The sequence below is a fragment of the Argentina silus genome, assembly GCF_951799395.1.
Source record: "Argentina silus genome assembly, chromosome: 4".
In the NCBI taxonomy this organism is placed as follows: domain Eukaryota; kingdom Metazoa; phylum Chordata; class Actinopteri; order Argentiniformes; family Argentinidae; genus Argentina; species Argentina silus.
In genome coordinates, this window is record NC_139658.1 from 4757745 (window position 1) to 4779067 (window position 21323).

At 44.5% G+C, this 21323-nt stretch overlaps 1 protein-coding gene across 1 annotated transcript in view; it reads right to left on the minus strand.

The window, feature by feature from the left end:
- The window catches only part of LOC310802873 (guanine nucleotide-binding protein G(i) subunit alpha-2), a 45407-nt gene extending 25298 nt beyond the window's left edge, over positions 1 to 20109 (minus strand). The window contains exon 1 of the mRNA XM_083667449.1: positions 19877 to 20109. Within this exon, the coding sequence (XP_083523575.1) occupies positions 19877 to 19994 (118 nt within the window). The 5' untranslated portion in view covers positions 19995 to 20109. The remainder of the gene's footprint in view (positions 1 to 19876) is intronic.
- Between the last annotated feature and the right edge of the window lie 1214 nt (positions 20110 to 21323).

Consider the following 21323-nt stretch of genomic DNA (forward strand, 5'->3'; position numbering starts at 1 on the left):
CCCATGCACGCACGCGCACGCACACACACGCACACACACACGCGCACGCGCACACGCACCTGCACACACACACACACCTCTCCTCCTTCACTTCCTCCTATTACTTCTAAGTAATTAGAGGAGCACCCGACGCCTAGTGGACGTGGTAAACAAACCTTTATTTGTTCACCCAGGGATATTACTGCAATGTACGGTATGTTAAACAGGTAAATCATCGCTGTTACTTTATCTGGGAATAAAGCACGGCTTCCAAAGCCTCTCGGCCAATCATAATGCCTGTTCTGATCAAACCACCACATCCTCAGTTCCAGTCACTGTTCCATTGTCCTCCATCAAGGGCAGACCCTGGCAGACCCACTGCCCAGCAGAGAGCAGTACACTCAACCCCTCTCCCCCTTCTCTCTCTTTCTCCCTCTCCCTTTCTCTCCTTCTCTCTCTCTCTCTCTCTCCCTCCACTCCTCTTCACAAGTCTGTCATGGCTCAGCAGGATGCTTTTAGTGTGTTAAAAACATGAAAAGAGATCCAATCCTCCTCTGACTTGACCTGCTCCTGGGGTGCCAAAGAGGACACGAATGTTAAGTGCTTGTCTCTGTGTGTGTGTGTGTGTGTGTGTGTGTGTGAGCGTGCGTGAGTGCGTGCGTGCGTGCGTGCGTGCATGGTGGTGGAGCGCGTGTGCGTGTGTGTGTGTGTAATGGAGAGAAAGAGAGAGAGAGAGATCACTGGACATGTGTTTCATGTAGCATCAAATAGCCTGGTTATCTCCAACAGTAGCAGCAGCACAGGTGTGTCTCAGGCCACAACCCGCTCAGCCTGCCTGCTCGTATGCAGCGGTGCGCTGTGGGAGCCCGAGATGAGACCTAAGGAAGAAGTAGGAAGATTTTTTTTTACACGGCTGGATGAGGTGTGTGCATCATAATCCTGGAGTGGAAGCAATGTCTGGAAAGTAGGTCGACAGCCTCCCAGGGCCTGCCGGTACTCCCCTGCTTGGCTCTGCTCTGCTCTGCTCTACACAGGGGTACGCTGTGCTTACAGCTCTGCAAACTCTCCATTCCAATGTCACTCAACCCAAATCTATATGACAGCGCTTCTTACAGGCTTGTGGATAATACCATTTCATAGTATCTGTGCATGCTGTAGCTGACAGCTGAAAGGGGTTGGTATGCCGTATGCCTCCTGTGGGGGTAAGTAGTGTCTATCAGTGGTTTGTCACTCATAAGAGAGCATATCTCTCCACTATGACTCTCAGGGGATTCATATGCATCCAACAGGATTTCTACATTAGCACGAGGACACCCACCAGTAGAGGCTGGTGGAAGTAGACATCGGAGGACGGGCTCATTGTAATGCAGGGAACGCGTGTTTGATACCATTCCGCAGTCCATTCCATGCATTACAATGAGCCTGTCCTCCGATTTCTACCTCCAGCAGCCTCCCCTGGACAGCACCAGAGAGGCATGTGTGGAGCCAAGTCTTCACCGGTGTTCAACAACACACTGCAAACAGATAGGAAGCAAAGATATGTGATCATGTGTCAGATGGTGAAGAGAGTTAGTGTGAGTCATCAGTCAACGAAGAACACTTTACTTTAGCTCCCATCACCATGGTAACCCCTCACAATCTAGTCTTGAAGAACGCACACGTGAGAGTAGAGCAGAGGAGAGGAGCCAACGGCTGAGGGTTTGAACAGAGATCCAATTACAGAACAAAGAACTCCGCAAGAACACCTCTCTAAGTTCTGTATCGAGCAGCAGCCTGATATCATTACAGCTCTAATAGCCATTGGCTTGGTACTGTACATCCAGACTCAGTGATGCTGCACAGTGTGCATGGTTTTGTAGAATGAGAATGAGTCTTATAGGCCTGGGTTTTTATCTATTCAAGAACCATTCATTTATATTGCACTATAAATAAAATGCATTTATAACAGACTATTACTGCTCCAAATGTGCAATTTGTATGTATTTATGTCAGCGAGTTTTCTGTTACATAATATATTTACGCAGCCCGGGGAAAAGCCATCTGTTTAATAATTTCCCCTAAAAGGCTTTCGAAATAGAAGATCTGGACAAATATTTCATTAGATTAGCTGCCTATCTCGTACCGTCTGCTGCTCTGACCAGGGATGGAAGCTGCAGTGCGGATGAAACCAAACCTTATCTACATTACATTTACTATTCACACTCACTGTGTTTCCCGGGGTGTATGTGGGTCAGGGGAGGCTGGTGGAGGCAGAAATCAGAGGACAGAGGCTCATTGTAATGCACGGAATGGAATGAGGAATGGTATCAACGTGTTGATGTGGGTCAATGCCATTCACACTGATAGGGAGATAATCACTGGGAATTATGAATGTGGTTGTTGCCTTAGCAACCTACATACTGTAACAGCAACTGAATGTCTATGATGTCACTGCTTTCTTGATTATCTAGTTGTAGACATAGCCCGGTGTTAGATAAATAATATTCCACTAGTTGAGTGTTGACCTCCAGTCAGTAAGACATTGCAACATGAAGACTATGAAGAAACTATGAGAAACTGAATTAGATCACCCTCTCCTGCCAGTGAACATTCCAGAAGGATAGGGTGTGCCCTCAATTCTGCCTGAAACCCTGCAGAAACCCTCTGTGTCTGGGGCTATGTGTAACACACATGCACACGCACACGCACACACACACACACACACACACACACACACACACACACACACACACACACACACACACACACACTCTCCTTCTCTCTCTCTTTCTCTCTCGGTTCTCAGACACAGACACAGACACACACAGACACACAGACACACACACACACACACACACACACTCTATCAACAATGATACATTCTAATTTCTCCCCACAGCTCCCCTGTTAGTGATAAATTAACCATATGCTTCAACCGCAATTAGGGCTGTTAAGCCACTCAGTGTGTAAAGTAGCGCGTGGCTGCAGGAGGAACATTATCACCCTCGCTCAGTGAATCAGCGCGCTGCCGTCACGTCACACTCCGGCGCAGCGTCACACACAGGTAAGACGGAGTGTGAGGTTGCGGTTTTTGCGAGTTTCTCTGAGAAATGTGATAATTTGAAATGGAAATAGTAGCAGGACTTACTGCAAGGATAACAGAGTGCTGCTAACCACATTGTCAACAACCATCACACCACAACTTACCTACAGAGGCAGAGACGTCCTCACATCATCACACTGCGGAGGCTCAGACACAAACTGACCAGGACCACTAGCAATATAACAACTTGAACTGCATTCATACTCTCTTTCTCTCCAATCAAAGCCCAGACATAGTAAGTGGGAACAAAAGAGAGATGCAAGAAAACAACAATCAAAACAAAAGACGCCATCATAACTCAGTGTAATAAGGTTGGATAAGGATGAGAATGCCTGTTAATGGCTCGGTCTATGGCATAATAAGTGGAGACATGAATCAACAAAAAAAAGAGTTGAAAAAAAAACAAAAAAACATCAACAGTCTAATGACTCTGGTGCTAACACAATGAACCAGCTGTGGGAGTGTTGACAGGTGATTGCAAACTTGTTAACACAGATAAAGAGCTGCTGTATGTCCTGTATGAAGAGGGAGAGAGGCCTGAGGGGCATCAAGTGGTTACAGTGGAATCTCCTTTTGATTCCACATTCCCTTTGAATGTATCTGAATCATGGAACTGACCTTGAAAAAACCCATCAGATTATATCTCTCCTTCTTTCTCTCTTTTCTTTCTATGACTTTCCTTATACCCATTCCCCTCCTTCTCCCCCTCTATGTGTTCTGACAGGGCTGTCCAGAGGTGCAACCATGGTGAATCTGTGGTGTAGGGGGGGTTGTTGTGGCAATGGGCACAGCTCTCTGCCTGGCTGCTCTGCTGCAGGCGCTGTGAGACACATAACCCACTGGGCAGGGGGCAGAGGGGGGGGTGTCAGGGTGGAGCCCTACTGAGCTTGGCCTGATGACAGCATCGATTCAGTGCCGAGTGAGGGAGGCAGCGCTAGATTCTGGGTTATGTTCACAGGGATGGGCCGAGGGACTGTCAATAGCAGGATTAAGGGGCTGATCTGCTCTGATCTGCTCTCCACGGTGGCTTTGGGTGTGAGAGGGGTCTCTCAGTCTCTTCCCCAGGCGTCTGATGGTGGGGAGCACGGCCCAGAGGGTTTTACAGAGGAAAGCAGCCAGCTGGACCTGGGGGTTGGAGCAGGCTGCAGGAAGTATCAAATGCCACATAGAAGTGACAGCAGCCACTAGGGTCATTCAGTATGAAATCGATACGCCCTCTTCTACCATCTCTCTGAATTATGCTAATTTGAAGGCAGTGGAGTATTGATCTACTGGAACAGTGCTTGTCATGTTGAGGGCCCTTCTGGATAAATGAAAGTTGTTAAACCAGCTCAATTTCCACTCAAAATACAAGAGGACTTCAAGAGGGAAAGAAACTAGAAGACACAAAGGTGAAATTCTTCTCATATTTCTGTTTTGCCAGCAGGAAAACAAAAGAAAAGAGCCAGAGAGATTTCCTAACGTTATCAGGCTAGAGGCCTACCTGGCACGGGACACATGCAATCCTAGCACACGCTCACAGCACACAGCTTAGGTGACAGGAGTTACTGTAGGGCTCACATACAAACAACGTGAGCCATATCTACAGATAGCACAGGTATTAAACTATCACACCACAGCCCTATCTATCTGTCCAGAGCAGCAGGATTATACAGCTATACCAACATCTTTCACCTCAGAAAGTGGTACTGCAGGTTTTAAACAGTGCACTTCTCATCATTTCTCCTTCATATCCCACTGTTTCTCCTTGATATGCCACCCAAAGCTATTTCCACCACTGCTGCCAAACTCAGATGAAGTCAATCCCTCTCTCCCATCGTTTTCCTTTGGTGTGCCATCTTCATAACAACCTGCTTTTGCCTCAATTTCACAGCACACAAAGACAACGACAGACACACACGCAGCTCTGACTGGGAAATATAAACATGATCACCTCATGCACAGGCATCCATAATATTGCATAGCATCTTTATTGTGGGCTTGTTTATCAGTTTGTCCTTGAATCTCATTACAGCAATTTCTGTCCTGTAGCAGTTTTTTATCTAACTTCTATCCATACAACTAGTAAATGGACATTAATACCACCGCAACAAGTCATATAGGCTACAATACCACATCCATGTTCCCACTGGTACATGCCCATGCAACAGCTAGTTCAACTGACTGTGTTGAAAATGGAGCTGCTATATATGACAATACTCAGAATAGTGAAACACAAAGGCTACAGATGTGACCTGCTCATACAGTGTGTGGAAAAAGACACTTGCTCCTCTCTTGAGTCTGCCCATGGCCCTCCTCCAGGCCCAGCACCACCCTAGAGGGGGGAGAGCAGACCTACATCTTAACTGTCCCTCCTAAAGACCTCTTCACCCCCACTACCCCCTGTACAAAATTTAAAAAAAAAAAAAGCCTTCTTCTAGCATTGTGACTGCCAATAGCCCCTGGTCCTAGCATAGATTACTTTTTCTTGACTGATGACTGATGGATAGATGATTCACTTACTTAAGCAAATGTATTTGCTGTAAGTCGCTTTGGATAAAGGCCTCTGCTAAATGCCATAAATGTAAATGTAAATGTAACCTACAGCACAGCAACATCCTCTACATATCACCATCATATCTGGCGATGGGGGGAAGGCTGCCGTGCACAGTGGAACTCACAGGAGGAGAGAGTACACAGGGCACAGGATGGCTAGGGAGCTCGGGCCAAGTGCACAGACGCAGGGAGGACACAGCAGAGAGTGAACCAAGGCATGCAACGTCAAACAGGCAGGGATGGGATGGGATGGAATAGCCTCCCCTCTACCCCTCCGCTCTCTCTCTCCCCTGTGTTCCAGGGCCTTTGGGCAGTGATCCATGCTATTAGGGATCAGTATGGCAGGCAGGCAGGCTACTTGGCAGTCAGACAGATTTCTCCCAGTCCCAGCTCCCTGTCTTCCGCCACACCCAGACCCAACACATGTACAACAGGGGAGGCTTGTGGAGGTAGAAATCGTAGGACGGGCTCATTGTAATGCGCGGAATGGAATTAGGAATGGTAGCAAACACAAATTTATTCCATTAAGTTGCACTTGGGGGAGGGCTAAACACTGTGTGCAGTGACATCTGCTCTGCAGATGTGGCACTGTCACACCTAGACTAGCTGTCAAAAACGTGTTTGATACCATTCCTCATTTCATTCCATGCACTACAATGAGCATGTCCTACCATTTCTACCTCCACCAGCCTCCCCAGAGACACAGTTACACAGCCTTCTGCATGCTGCTAGTCTAGGTGTGACATTGTCACATCTGCAGAGCAGATGTCACTACACACAGTGTTTAGCCCTCCCCCAAACACAAGTTAACACACACACACACGCACACACACACACACACACACACACACACACACACACACACACACACACACACACACACACACACACACACACACACACACACACACACACACACACAGGCATACCTGCACAGATCGCTCTTTCAAGATATTCATTATGGTTTGTAAAAAGTCAATTGATTGATCTATGCTGTAACTTCTCATTAACGTCATCAACGCATTAGAAAGCTCTTGTCATTAAGTGTGATCATCCTAAAGATGCACTGCTGCTCCTGTAAAACCAAGGCTTTAGAAATGGTGTTCATTAAAGATTCAAAGCGCAGCTGCAATTACTGACTGCAGTTTCATAGCCTAGTGTCACCTTGTTAGGTGTAAAAAGACTACACAGCCTGCCACTCGCCCATTAGATACTTACTGAATATCATCATGGCATAAAATGTGACATACATTGTGGTCGTCATCAAATGTCCATCCAGTACTGATATAAGCACCCCACAGACCTGGCAGAGGTCATTGAATGACAATCTATTTCATGTTCATACCATGTGAGGGTGGTGGATGAGTAGTATTGTCCTTTTAATGGGAGACTGGATGAATATAAATGTTATGTTAGAGTTAGTGGTGACTGGGGAGACTGTGGTCATTAGTAGCAGGGAGGGTATTGTATGGTATTGTAATTCCACTGCTCTCTGGCTAAGCTGAGACCAGCAATTAGGACCCAAAAACATGAATTGTCCCAGTGGAGCCAAATGCCAGATGAAGACAGAAGAGAACTACAAAAAAAAAAAGTCCTATTATGAATAATGGATTGTTGTAAATACACTACAGGGTAATTACATGGTGAAGCTGCTTGTAAAGTGCCTTCTACTCAAAGGCAGGCTCTGTTTTGAAAGCAACTGAGGCAAGCTAGGCTAGGGGACAAAAATAGAAGCTTGGTTTCTCTCCACTGTGAGAGTAAATTGCACAGTAGGCTGTGCATCAATGAAAACCAACACAGGCAATCGTGATTGCAAGAGTGAGTGACTGAGTGAGAGACTAAAATAGACAATCAATCTCATTAGCCACGACTGAATGTTGGTTAGTATACACAGCCGCCCTCTGTAATAGTGGCGTGACTTGAGATTTCTCTAGAAGGTTTTGTTTAAAGGTCAGAAGCAGGAAGCCAATTCAAACTGACATTTACACATGCAGGATAAAGTAGAGCATCTGAAAAGAAATTACATCAGTCCAGCAAGTCAACGTTTACACATATGGAATTACACATATTTTAATGTCGTACATCCCTATATGTCGTGTATAATGATCGCTGCATGTAGTGCGTGCATGTGTGCATGCGTGCGTGCTCTTTTGAGAGTATCCCTCTTTGTTTGTAAGGTAGGTCCTCTGAATTATAAATGGGACAGGACCGTAGACACACCACAGTCTCTCAGATTCCTGCGGAGAGACTGCCGTGATTCCACAAGGTATCAGGTGTCTTAAACAAACATGCTTGTATCCCTGCATCACATCCTGCTGTTCTCCTGGAGCGCCACCTCTGGTGTATGGGAGACAAGAGCATAGCGTATTGAAAACATAACCCGAATGCTAATTTAAAAAGCTCTCGGTAACACAGCAGGGATGATGTAACCACCTTCCTCACAATCAACCTGATACTACATTCTGGGAGAGAAACACATTGCGGTCCTACTATGCCTGCTGGTGCACAGCTGGCTGCACTGCTAATTCATGGAGGTACTATTGATGTGATCTGGCAGAGGGAAAAGCGGGATGGGGCTTGGGCTCGGGCTGGCCTCAGCTGAACCATCTCACAGCAGGATGCACTTGCAGCCCATGACACGCGCACACGCACGCACGCACACGCACACACACACACACGCACACACACACACACACACACACACACACACACACACACACACACACACACACACACACACACATCAGGTATCCAAGGCTGCCACTCATCCTAATGCATCCTACTGATTCTAGGAAGGGACACATCATATATACTCATGCACACAGATTCACATGAAATACACAAAAATACATCATAAAAAAGGAAGAACCACACACACACACACAGACACACAGACACACACACACACACACACACACACACACACACACACACACACACACACAAACCCAGTGTTTTAGTTTCCTTTCTCTGTTTATCTGCCAACACATCTGTAAGAGCGGAGACTAGGTTCATCTGAGGACTTGTGATGATAACATCTCTTGGTGCCAGTGGCCTTAGTTACCCTCTAATATGTGACATTTTGATTATGTAGAATAACATAATTTGTTAGCTACTTGCGGACACCATACCGATTTGTTTTTAAGCATAAGCTTAAAAGGACACTTCACCCATTTTTAACATCACATTAATTACGTCACATATGTAGACACTGGTATGGTGCTGGAGATAAGGAATGTGATGAATGATGTTGAGATAATGTGTGTATGGAAGGTCATTCTGAGGGAGGGGGGGTTCAGAGTCAGGAGCAGCAGTGGGATGCTGTGTTAAGGACTATTAGGGTAAATCTGCTTCAACAGCCAGTTTGTTCCTCCCGGTCTTCTTATTGATTTCCCTCCTCTCTACACAAATCTAGAAGGTTTACCAGTCAGTGTGTGTGAGGTTTGTTTACCTGGCAATGGTAAACCGTCTCTCTGTAAAAGGTAAAGAGCTGAAGACTGCAGGCTTGGGCCATCAGACTACAGGCTTGGGCTATGAATGACAATTACCCACAATTCCTCCCTCATGAGGGCCCATGGTCTCTCTTCATCTTCATCATGCATGAGATGGAGAGCAGAGCAGCACCAGGACAGTATCAGGTATTCATCTGCCGGTATTCACCAGTATTCAGCAATAACCAGTCATCTTCTAAATCTAAAACATAAGCAGGTGTTTTTTATTTTTTATTAATATGTTTTTTAGGGCATTTCTGCTTTATTGGGGTAGAGACAGTAGAGATTGACAGGAAGGATGGGAGAGAGAGGAGGGGTGACATGCAAGACGTGTCGAGGGTCAGAATCGAACCAGGAACCTTGAGATTATGTGGTATGTGCATTAGTGTGCTACGCCACTAAGCACCCCCAACAGGTGTATTTTGTTGATAACATAAGGACAACACCAGCCAATAGATTTTTTGGATTATCATTAAACTAGATAAGAGGTCCTAAGTGGGGGTTAAAGTTGAACTGAAGTACATCTCAGAGATGATAGGAATGAATAAACAATCCAGTGGTTTATGTAGATAGTGTAACTGGGCCACCATTCATTCACAGGAATAGAACAAGACAAACCACCAATAAAACCACCACCACCACCACACACTCTCGTATTCTGTGTTCATACACCCAAGCAAACACACACATACCGAAGATTATGAACACAAAATACAAATCTGACAGTTAATATGATCTACTTATATACAGTATGAAGTTACAATGACACTATCTATCAGACAAACAGATGAACATGATCTAGTGTGAATGTAATTTACACTCAGTCCATGCAACACACACTGAAGCTGTTGACATCGTCTATAAAATCAACATAACATAACGCACTCAAGTCTCACAGCAGGATAGGATAGGACCCATATCCTTACACACAATCTACAAAGACTGTGAAGTTAAAAGATGCTCTAGAACCCTGCAACAGAGGGACGGCTCTCTCTCGATGGTAAATCTTACTAAAGGACTAAGTTTCATTGTGTTCCAAAACAAACTCCTACTAAAATGCAGAGCAGCACTGAGCTGCTAACAGTATTTCCGTCCCCCAAAGGTCATTTCTAGTGTAGGCCTTAATCTCAACTGAGATGCAGAGCCTCTTCCATAAGGATGAACTGTCATAGGAACTAGGGGGAGAGGAGTGCTGTTGTGGGATAAATCTACAGCGGGTAATGAAGCCTAGCCTCCATGTCCAGCCACAGGAAGGCTTTATTGGGCTTGGCTAATACAATCACACTGTAGGAGGGAGACCAGATCTACTGTCTCGTTGAATACTATTAGTCCTCAACTCAATAGTAAGTAATGCGTGGGCTGAGAGTAAGGCTATCAAAATGAGATATATATATACAGCATCTTGAGGCAAATAGTTTATAGCTCTGGATCTAAGCCATGCCTACCCGAGCTCCCACCCCAACAACAGGCTCCTAGATGTCTGCTGCAGGGTAGGAAAATCTATCTCTCTGCCTCTCACCCAACACACACACACAGAGAGAGAGAGAGAGAGAGAGAGAGAGAGAGAGAGAGAGAGAGAGAGAGAGAGAGAGAGAGAGAGAGAGAGAGAGAGAGGCTAGCCATGCATCCAAAAAGTCGGAGACGTTTTGAAAGCTGTTGTGTGTGCTTTTGATAGAGTACAGGTGATTCCATTTATGTACACTGGTATGGCTAAATGCTAGCCTCGGAACCAGCCAAAGAAAGCTAAAGAATGGAAATATGACTAAAAGTGTCTGGATGAGTCTACAACACTCAAAGTAAGTGGAAAATGAGGTCTAACATCAAAAAACCTGAACTATCCCTTTAACATGAATCCTTTTCTGTCTCATAATTACATATGAAATTGAATACAGTATTTCCATCAAGCTAAAATATAATTATCTGGGGTGAAGCCTAGTTAATGGGATCTTGCTCTATTATTCACGTCTTTTATTGTGAGCAGCTCTGACAACTACTGCCAGATTAATTGAATATTATTTTAGATTGGGCCCAATCACATTATTGCTCCACAGTGGAGTGTGTAAGGACCATTCATTTGTAAAGCTCCTCTGACTCAGGTTAGACACTGTGGGATACAGATGAGTAACTACCCCTAACACACACAGGAGAGGTTATACAGTATGACAGTAGGAACTGCTGACGTCAAACACTGCCTTGCGTGCAATCCCTTTTCCCTGCACTTCCCTGGGTACTTTCCATTTTGATTAGAGAGAGATGAATAACACTGAATATAATGAGAAACTCTAGTTATGGCAAAATCAAATTGATAAAAAGATGGTTGAAAACAATTATTTTCCATGGCATGTACTATTGTAAATCAAGCCAATAGCGTCATGTAACCCGCAGTGTTCGTGCAGGGAGAGGTGGAAACAAACAATGACTAATACCTTTGTTCAGGTCTCTGTGGTGGGTGAGCTAAAACCATAGAGTGCTATTTTGTAGAGTTCACAACTGGCTGACTCATCGGTGAATAACATCAAGTAACCCCAGTTGCAATGAGATCTCAGAAGCTAGGAGAAAACAACCCTAGCATAGAGAGAAACTCTGGTCTGGGTCTATGCAAACTATGCTCATGAACAGTTTGGGCATTCCCTTTTGAAGCTCAAAGTATTTCTAGGATCTCTAGTGTTCTAAACTATCCAAACTCTCTAACTCTAGCTCTATACATGACTCTGGACAAATAGGCATTCGGCAGTGGGAAGGGCAGGTAGAGGCAGTGGGAAGGGCAGTTAGAGGCAGTGGGAAGGGCAGGTAGAGGGGTATCATTGTGACACAGGAATATTTGACCTGAGGTCTCTCTAACATGCCTCCCCATAACAGCCACCCGTCAAGTGCAATAGTCAAATCAAGTCTTGTTTATTTGTCATTACATTGAAAAGAAATATACAATGCAACAAAATGCCTGAGGCAGAGCAGCTCTACAACATCAATCATCATCAACAATGTCATGTAATAAGGATAATAGCATTCACAATCAAATATAAACATCAACAAAGTAAATTTAGTAAAAATAACCCTAACCCTAACCCTAAGGGAGTAAGTGTAGAGTACAGAGTACAATGTCATTGGAGTGCAATGTCACTGGGCAGGAGGGGGAGGTGAAGGTATAGTTTGTAGCAGCAGTAAGGGAATAAAGTGTCGAGTGCAGAGTGCAATACCAGTGGAGTGCAAAGTCTGGAGGTAAATTTACATTCCTGAGCAGGCACTTCAAAAGGTGATCCCAAAGAGCCTCATTTAAGCCCTCCACCGGATGGCATTTTGTTCACTGCAGGGGGTGGCACAGATGATGTAATTGCTCCGCCAGTCTTGTTAACAAGGCAGAGAGTGCGGGTTGTTGATGGTATCCCTAGAATCACTCCTCTGGTTGTAGGGTAAGAACACTTTCAACCTCAGGAAACATGTGCGCACACACACCCACACCCACACCCACCCGTCCGCCCGCCTATCCGCCCGCCTATCCGCCCGCCTATCCGCCCTCGCACGCCCGCACGCCCGCACGCACGCACGCACACACACACACCAGGTTTCGGACTCTCTGATGTATAAATACAGCAACCCAACATCTGGTGCCTTAGGAAGTGGTTGGATAATGTTCACTATGCCACCCGTGGCCACAGGTCAGCTCAGACAGATCCACACATAAATCTCAATAACCATGTACATATGCCAGAAGTCACAGAAAAGTCTCTCCTTACCCTGACTCTGAAAAATGTATCGCGGCTGAGACAAACTTTCAAAATATTTCTGTCTAGACCTTTGTCCAGGCCACTTACATGAATTAGTGATGAATGAATAAATCAAACGGGTGGCACCCAGAGTCAGGCTTGTATTTCAATAAGCCGCTGTCGTTGCCTCAGTCTCCTCACCTCCCTCTTGCTTACTCTCACATTCTCCTGGTTGGTTTGAGGTTCTTTAAGTCAGCATTGCTTGGTCTGAGTGGACCCTGGGTTTACAGGGATGTGTATGGGGATACAGTGCAGGGGTGTGTATGAACCGCTGTACAGGAAAGCATCTCTCTTTGTGCTTCAGCCTCTCATCACAAGGTCAACAGGCGAGTATTCCTGCCAGCTGGGGGATGGCCTCCTTCCAGGACTGCCAAGAACATCAGAACACCAGGACTGGAAGGCTGCAGGCAGTAGACAGCACATGGACAGGCTCATGGACAGGCTGGGAGGTTCTGATGCTGTATAATACAACACTTCATTCAGACCTGGGAGTGAGTTCTATAGGTGCTATGTGGATACTGGATTGGTGGCCGGAATCAGGGTTGAAGTTCACTCTTACTTACTTCCAAAAGAACAGAGGAAGTGGTATTGCTGGGCTGAGTGGTAGTGAAGATGGGCAGAGATGACAGGAAAACACATGCAACACCCGCAACCTAACGCTTACATACATATACACACACACACACACACACACACACACACACACACACACACACACACACACACACACACACATTTCATATTCAGGTTTTAACTAACACAGTGCAGAAGTCATGCACACAAACCCATTAACACAAGAAAACGCATGTTCTTGACATGAGGCATTTTCAGTTGTATGTGTGTTTCGATTTGTTAGTCAGATTGTGTGTATGCTTCTAACCTATGCCCACAATTTGTCTGTGTATGTGGGATAATTATCTTGTAATGTAATAAGCCAGCTGTGACCATTTGCTCTTAGCAGTAGACGCCATCATTTCCAAAACAATTCCTCTGTTGTTGACTATAATATCCAGACAAACTGTCCAGGCCCAAATGAGAGAACAGCTAATACCCAAAAACATTGTATGCCAGACAACAGCGGTAACATCAGAACAGGTCACAGTCCACTTCAGCACCAGTCAGTCGGTTACAGGTTACCTGCTGTCTAGAGCCATAGAACCAACTCAACTTGTTGGAATGGCACTCGGGTTTCCTAGGGTCCTAGGGTTCCACTAGAGTGGAGAACAAGGAGACGGAGAAGAAACCAATGATTCCACTGAAACAGTAATTAGCACTAACTCCTGAACTTTACTACCACTCTCTCTCCCACCATCTCCCAGACTTCACACCCACACAGCACTGTTAACTACCGTCTAAGGTAGTATTTAGACTCCATGTGACTCATTACATCAACCATACACACTTGCAAACACACATGCGAAGACACACACACACACACACACACACACAGAAAATGTGAATTGTACTGTGTGAATTGACAGTGCAACCTGTCTGTTTGAGTGTTGAGGTTGTTGTCACCTGCTTGTCATCTGCTCAGGTGGACAGACAGACAGGCTAACCTTGGTGAGCCCTTGGGTCCAGCCAGCCACAGGGTCTGAGTCATGTCTCAGAGGAACAGACTATTATTGACAGGCTGGCTCACCACACACTCAATGTTACATTCCCCTGAGTGCCTGCCTGTTGTACTGACACTGAGGCCCTACACAAGCAGGACCACCCCCCCCCCCCCATGATGTTGTGTACATTTGACTGTTAGTGTGTGCAATTGGGAAAGTGTGTGCACTTGGGTTTGGGTTTGGGTTTGTGTATGTGTGTGTGTGTGTGTGTGTGTGTGTGTGTGTGTGTGTGTCTGTGTGTGTGTGTGTCTGTGTGTGTGTGTGTGTGTGCGTGCGTGTTGCAAGGGCAAACACATCACAGCTATTTCAGAACCTTTCATGTCAGCAGAATTGGGCCAGACAGGGCTGAACTGTGGCTGCACAGCTCTGATTAACTACAAAATCGAAAGCTTTTTTGACCAACAAAAAATGTGACAAACCACAACCTCAACCCTCACAGATATCGGCTATGATATCTACTACAACCATATGGTTTAAAACCTGCAAAAACCAAATATAAAGTAACACATCTCACTCCACTCTCACTGACTTGTATGGAGGAAAATTAGTACAAACGCTAATACCTCATTGTTGTTGACAGTCTGGGTCTGAGACACAGCATGTAATTCAGTCACAAGGGTCCATTGGCAGAGAGAGTGGCAGAGAGAGCAAACGACGTGGAGGGTTTGTCTTGTGCTAGAGACTGGTACCAGACATGTGGCACGATCTGACCATGTTTTCTGAGAACTGTCCCTGTTTGAACTATATTTCTGTGGAAATAGTCCCCTGGTAAGAAACGGGTGTTTACAATCATCGGAAAATAACAACACATTCAGAGAAAAACATGTCATCAGGACTCATGACATCACCTGGCAGCTGCAGTTCCATCCAGTATGACGCAGGCAGCGGTTGCAGAATGCGGAATGGCACTTTCCTTCCTCTTCTCTTTTCACTTGTTTTCCCGTAGATCCATGCCCATCCCACGAGCAATTAGTCACTATGTCGAGTGGGTCGATACATCCACACCTCAGCACCGACCCAGGGCAGGGGGTCTGGTCAATACCTCTCTGTGTATGTTTGACTGTGTGGTTGGCATAGCCATCATGATTCAATTGACTCATACTGAGAACAGGGAACGGGCATTTAGTTCTCCTGGCAACCCGTGATGATAAACAGCAGACTGGGTCGTACGCCACAAAGCTATTAAAGCATTTGACGTACCCCTTCATGCCTCAGTGGACACCATCTTCTTTGCAAGCCTGTTAAGTGATCAGTCAACTTTTTTTGAACGCGCACAAGCAGACCGGTTTTCAGGTCAACTTCCGTTCAAGTAAACTCCTAAACCTTTTCCGATCACTGCACTGCAGTTTGCTCCCTGCACTGGTGCATGACATGTATTCAGAGTTCTTTGGTCAAATACATGCTCCAGACAGAACTTAGAACTTCACAAGCACTGGGTTGACATTATAGGGCTGAAGAACAACATGTTGTATTTAGATGAGCTCAGGGTGTAATCAAACCCTCAAAATGATAGAATATTCACAGAATCTAAAAACCATACAGTCAGTAGAGAGTGTGTCATTCACGCAAACCTAGACTAAATCCCCCTGAGAACAATAACCTTGTTCTTGCACAGTGAAAATGAGTGTTTTGATTCATCTGACCAAACTAGCCCAATTCTGTTGATTCAGATCCCATATCTTTTGCAAGCAGACCAGGGTTGCATGCTGGATTGAACAGAGCCAATAAAACACAGAGGCCTGAGCGTCATTTGACCATAGAGATAGTGTCTGTCAGGGCTGGAAATGCCCAGGTATTAATGGGACAAAGGTCTAAGCGTGGTAAGGGTTTAGGACACAGAGCAAGGTCAACACACTAAACGGGATGTTTTCCAGTGAACCATTCAGGGGAGAGTTAAATGTTATTGATAGTGTTTCTAAGAAAAGGATATTCATTCATTTCAAAGAACACATTAGTTACAATCAATTAATCCCAAGCTATTAGCGTTGAGAGATCTGGGTTGTGGGTGACATGTTTTGTCATGCTTTCTACTCCTGTCTAAAGAGAATAGCACCGAAGACCTTGACTTTCATGTTATAGCATTGACGCCACAACAGGTACTGGCAGCTAATTCAATAAGCTCAGGACTGCCCTTTAAATAAGCCCAAGAAAACACCAGGCCTGATTTCTCTCTCTCTCTCTCTCTGTCTCTCTCGCACGCGCACACGCGCACACACACACACAAACAAACACACATAAGCCCCCAAAATACATCCATTTACCTGCTGAACCGCGAGAGGTTACAATTGTTGAAAAGAGAATAAAATAGGGCAACACAGCAGGAGAGGAAACTGGCTGTGAAAACTATCTCAGAAAAGATTAGGTATAGGTCGAGGTCTGAGATGTTGAAAAACATGTTGTTGAATGGGCCAAACCTGGGAGGTTACACATGCTGCCAACAGAGAAACTATTTCCATATCCCTGGAACAGCCACAGTATCAGAGGGAGACTAGTGTAAACAGTAAGAACAATTTTGACTGTTTTGTTAAAGCAATGAAATGTGAAACTATATCCATCCTTTATCCCATTAAAGCTCTATCATGGCCATGAAACGTAAACATGAATTAACTGTGTTGTTGAGTTGTGTGTGCGGTGGGTCATATTCAAATATTACTTATGCTTTGCCTGTCAGTAAACCCTTAGATAGCCTATTCAAATAGGCTATCTAAGGGTTTACTGACAGGCAAAGCATAAGTAGTCATTCCTCTCACTCATACACTTCCCTCAGACTGCATGTGCATTACTATCATCAAAGAGACTTCCATAATAGTGTCCAGCAGAAAGGGCATGTATCTGCAACCTTCTTCCACACTACAGTCACAGAGGAAAACCCGTACATTGTTACTACACACATTACACGTTACTAAACACTCTCTACTGACATACACGCACATATTCTATGTCAATTCCCAGTGATTATTACATCATTCCTTGAAGCTTGGTAACTAGGACAAAGGAACAGTGATGATGATACTTTGTCAAAGTGCTGAGTTTCATCTGGCTGAACACCTCTCCCTGCCTTACAATGAGCTGAGCAGCGACGTTGGGCTGTTAAGACCCCGTCATCCACCAGCTCCAAATTGCCATAAGGTGCATCTTACATCACAGCCTCTGTTGGTATGGCAATCAAGTATTGAATGTTGAATCTTACATGCTTCAACATTGTCACAGCTCCCTAAACCTGAAGGCCTATAGGACAACAAGCTTTCTGATTGTATACACTATGTTACTCTGGCAAATAAATTAAAAAGGTAAGTCTCTTTTGTGAGGAAATAATACAACTTGGCTTCCGGTGAAATTACATATAACCTTGCCTCTTGACATTGAATAGACCAATGTCAAGCTGTTCAGATTGGCTGCACTCCTTGGCCTAGGCTGAGGCTGAGAGTGTAATCTCTTTCCTCCTCCTGACTGTGTTCTTATAGCAAAGGCAACAGCTGCTGCTGCTACAGGAGTCTCAGGGAGCCCAATCACATCTGCAGTGAGCCTTTGCAGTCCCTATTCACACAGATCATCATCATCACTGTTATCTCATGGCTCGCCCTCTGTTCTGAAGGTGTTCAGCCTGGTGACGTATGACTAATCTCACCCAGGCTCATTTCCTCTAGAAATATAGACAGTTATAGAATAGGGCATCCGCCTTGCCTTTGTGCTTAAGGTCTCGACTACCAGACATTTTTAATACCAGATGTTACTCTTAGATGATGAATGACGAGATTATACTTATTCTTCTGCAGGCCGACATATACAGCTCAATTTGCATTGCCAAGACTCCCACACTAAATGAGGGACACTTATGATAAGTATAAAAAGAAATGACAGCACTGACTGGTATGTTTAGACACAGCACAGTGAGGGTTGCACATGTAAGGGGGCGATGATGGAAAACATTGACCAAAAATGTATGTGAGGAAAACATTGCAAGATGTAAGGATAGTAGAGCAAATCTATTTAAACAACAAAATAAATCAAATAACTTTTATTGAAAAAGACAGTGAGCGAGACAGCAATTTCCCTCAGAAACTTGAATCACTTCTTTCCTTATACCCTTTTCAGTTTCCCTGCCATATTTGCCAAATATACAGTAGGTCTTCCAATTTTGTCCCAATTTCAGTGAGACAGTCTGCCTGTAAATTTAGACTTTCTGTATTTGGGCAGGCTTTACATTAGTTAACTATCATAACATTAGCAATGGTGGCCAGAGAGGTACCCCAACACTCTTGTCAGTGTTAATACTATCGTACCCTCACAGGACACAAGAAGACATGAGGACGGTATTTATTCTCCAGTGTGAAGATATCAGGTATCTCAGCAGTAAACCATAGTTTACTTCTGTTTGTTTTGAGCCACCTTGCAGGGTATGTAGATAGATCATGCAAATAGAAACGTTAGCCAGAGACGTGTTGTTTACAGCATTGTGAGTGGGATGGGTGTGGCATATAGCAGATGCACGCTGTAACAATAAATAGGAGGCTAGGGTAAGAATCAGCAATAACACTGAGGTTAACCGACCCCCCCCCCCCCCCCCCCCCAGAAAATACTGTATCTAAATCAATATCATTCTGTTTTACTGAGCAAAACACGGCAAACACAAAGCCTGAAATTGGCTTGTTTGAGGAAATATGTTAAACAAACTATGATTTGGTATTTAATCTCAGACCACCTAACCTGTCTAGGCAAAGGCAGATAAGCGTAGGCTACAGTTCTGTCTGGGCGTGACATTTAGTAATGGAACGTTTTGATCCTCTCTGCGCCTGCCTTGGTTCTTTTAGCTCCTTAAAGGTCAGTCTGACAAACTTGTAATAGCAAGTGTCATACCTAGGACAGGGCCTATGGTCAACTACATTAGTAGTGTACTGTCACAATTACAACAACCTGTACCTGTCAAAAGGTTGGTTTGTTGATTATTCAATTTGGCATGAGAAGATGTATGGCATAATTCAAGACCAAGATGATGAATGGATGTCAGTAAAATTTCTGCTTGATGAATAGCTCTCTGTTGCACTCAGATAATTGCTTATGGCTATCCCTGTCACTTATGGTGCTTGCTGTGTGGCTGAGCTATATTGGCATCAGCAGTCGACCACAAACAAAACCCACCATAGCAATTAAACAATACGCGCTGCGGATGCTGAGATTGGATACCTTATGAGGCTACGGCAAGTATCCAAGTGATGATGACTTGCGCATCTGTGAATTACCAATATCATAACCAGACAGTACGTATGACTATGCGGACATTTTTAAAAGAGGTAGAAAGCTCACCTAAACAAAATAAACCCTATATTCCCTGAACAAGCAGAGCTGAGCAATTCAAGTCCTCTATTCAGGCAAACCAAACGAAAAAACAAACGGTATCGCATACCCTACCTAGTAAGAGCAGTTTCACCTCCCTTGCAGCCTTTTCTCCGTCCTCGCGGAGATTTTTATCAATCATCTTTGATCTCTCCGCGGCCGCTTTATCTTCTGCGCTTACTGTGCAACCCATGTTTCCAAAAGCACGCGCGCACGGACTTGCGCGAGTAGGCTTTAATGACTTCGTTTTGAAGTTGTTGTTTTCAATTTGATATGACAACGAATTTCCTGTTCGTTCCTCGTGCGTATGTCAATTTCCTTGTGAGCTGACCTAGGCTGCAAAAGTGACTGGAGATGTCAAGTTCAATCCAAATTGTGCGCGTAAAATGTATTGGAAAAAGTCCGTCCTTTCTCCCCTGTGATTGAGCTAATGTCCCATTAATCGTGTTGAGAGCACAACAATCTTCATGAAGACGCAACTTCAAAGAGAAAGTTTCTTTGCTACCAAATTTTAGACAAGGCGAATGTTTCCAATAATGCCCACTTGGAATAAATTGTGGTCACTTTTGACAGTCACCCACATATGGTGTTTTATTCCAGGTTGTCCTTCCCGTTTCGACCAAGTGATGGTAAGGTGTTCAGTCACATGGATGTCTTCAGAGCGAGCGACTGCGCTCCCAGGCTCAACTAGGCATTCAAGTGTGTCATATCAGTCGAAATCTGAGCACGGATCAAGAAACACTTTAAAAAGCCTCCCTCTCCCTCCTCAGATAGCTGTTCAGTCTCCAGTTGTTCTGTTGATATCTGACGTCGTAGAATCTAATTATTGTGTCACCACTGTAAGGACGTTCTAAAGAGAAGCAAAGCTGTCTGTAAACCCGTGAATGCAGATTGCAGAATGTGTGTTGCCAGCCTCAGTCCTGCCCGCTTGCAATTGCCTAATGGGAAATGTAGGCTATTACTGTTGTAGAGGTGTAAGCCCAGAAGGCATCAAAATCATTGACTACCATAAATAGAAAGATAACACATAGATGTTGTTTTTTATTATCCCTTAAGCAGTTTGTTTGCTCCCCAAAATCATCTCATAGGATTTAATAATCAATAACTGTCTTAAGAACACGTCTAATATCCTAAAGCAGATTATTCTACTAGCAATACAAACATATGCTTTAGGCCCCAGGCTGATCTCACACTGATGCTCAAGACTGCACAGCAGAATCCTCTTCAAATTATGTTTTTTAGACACTGACTCAATAAGATGTGTATAAACAGAACTGAACACAGTTGTAATACAGTATGTATGTTGCCCACAGCTGATGATTGGCTATATCAATGATATATGATGTATGAATGTATGCTCTATTCTACTACATTACATACAGTGCAAAGCAACATTATACTGTACATCATAAGCGAGCAGGTTATGTTTTTCTGTAGTAACATTGTAGAGCAGATAGCGCCCTCAAGTGCTAGAAGAACAACTAGGCTATGTTTTCCAAGAAAATGAATTAATGGGCATTCA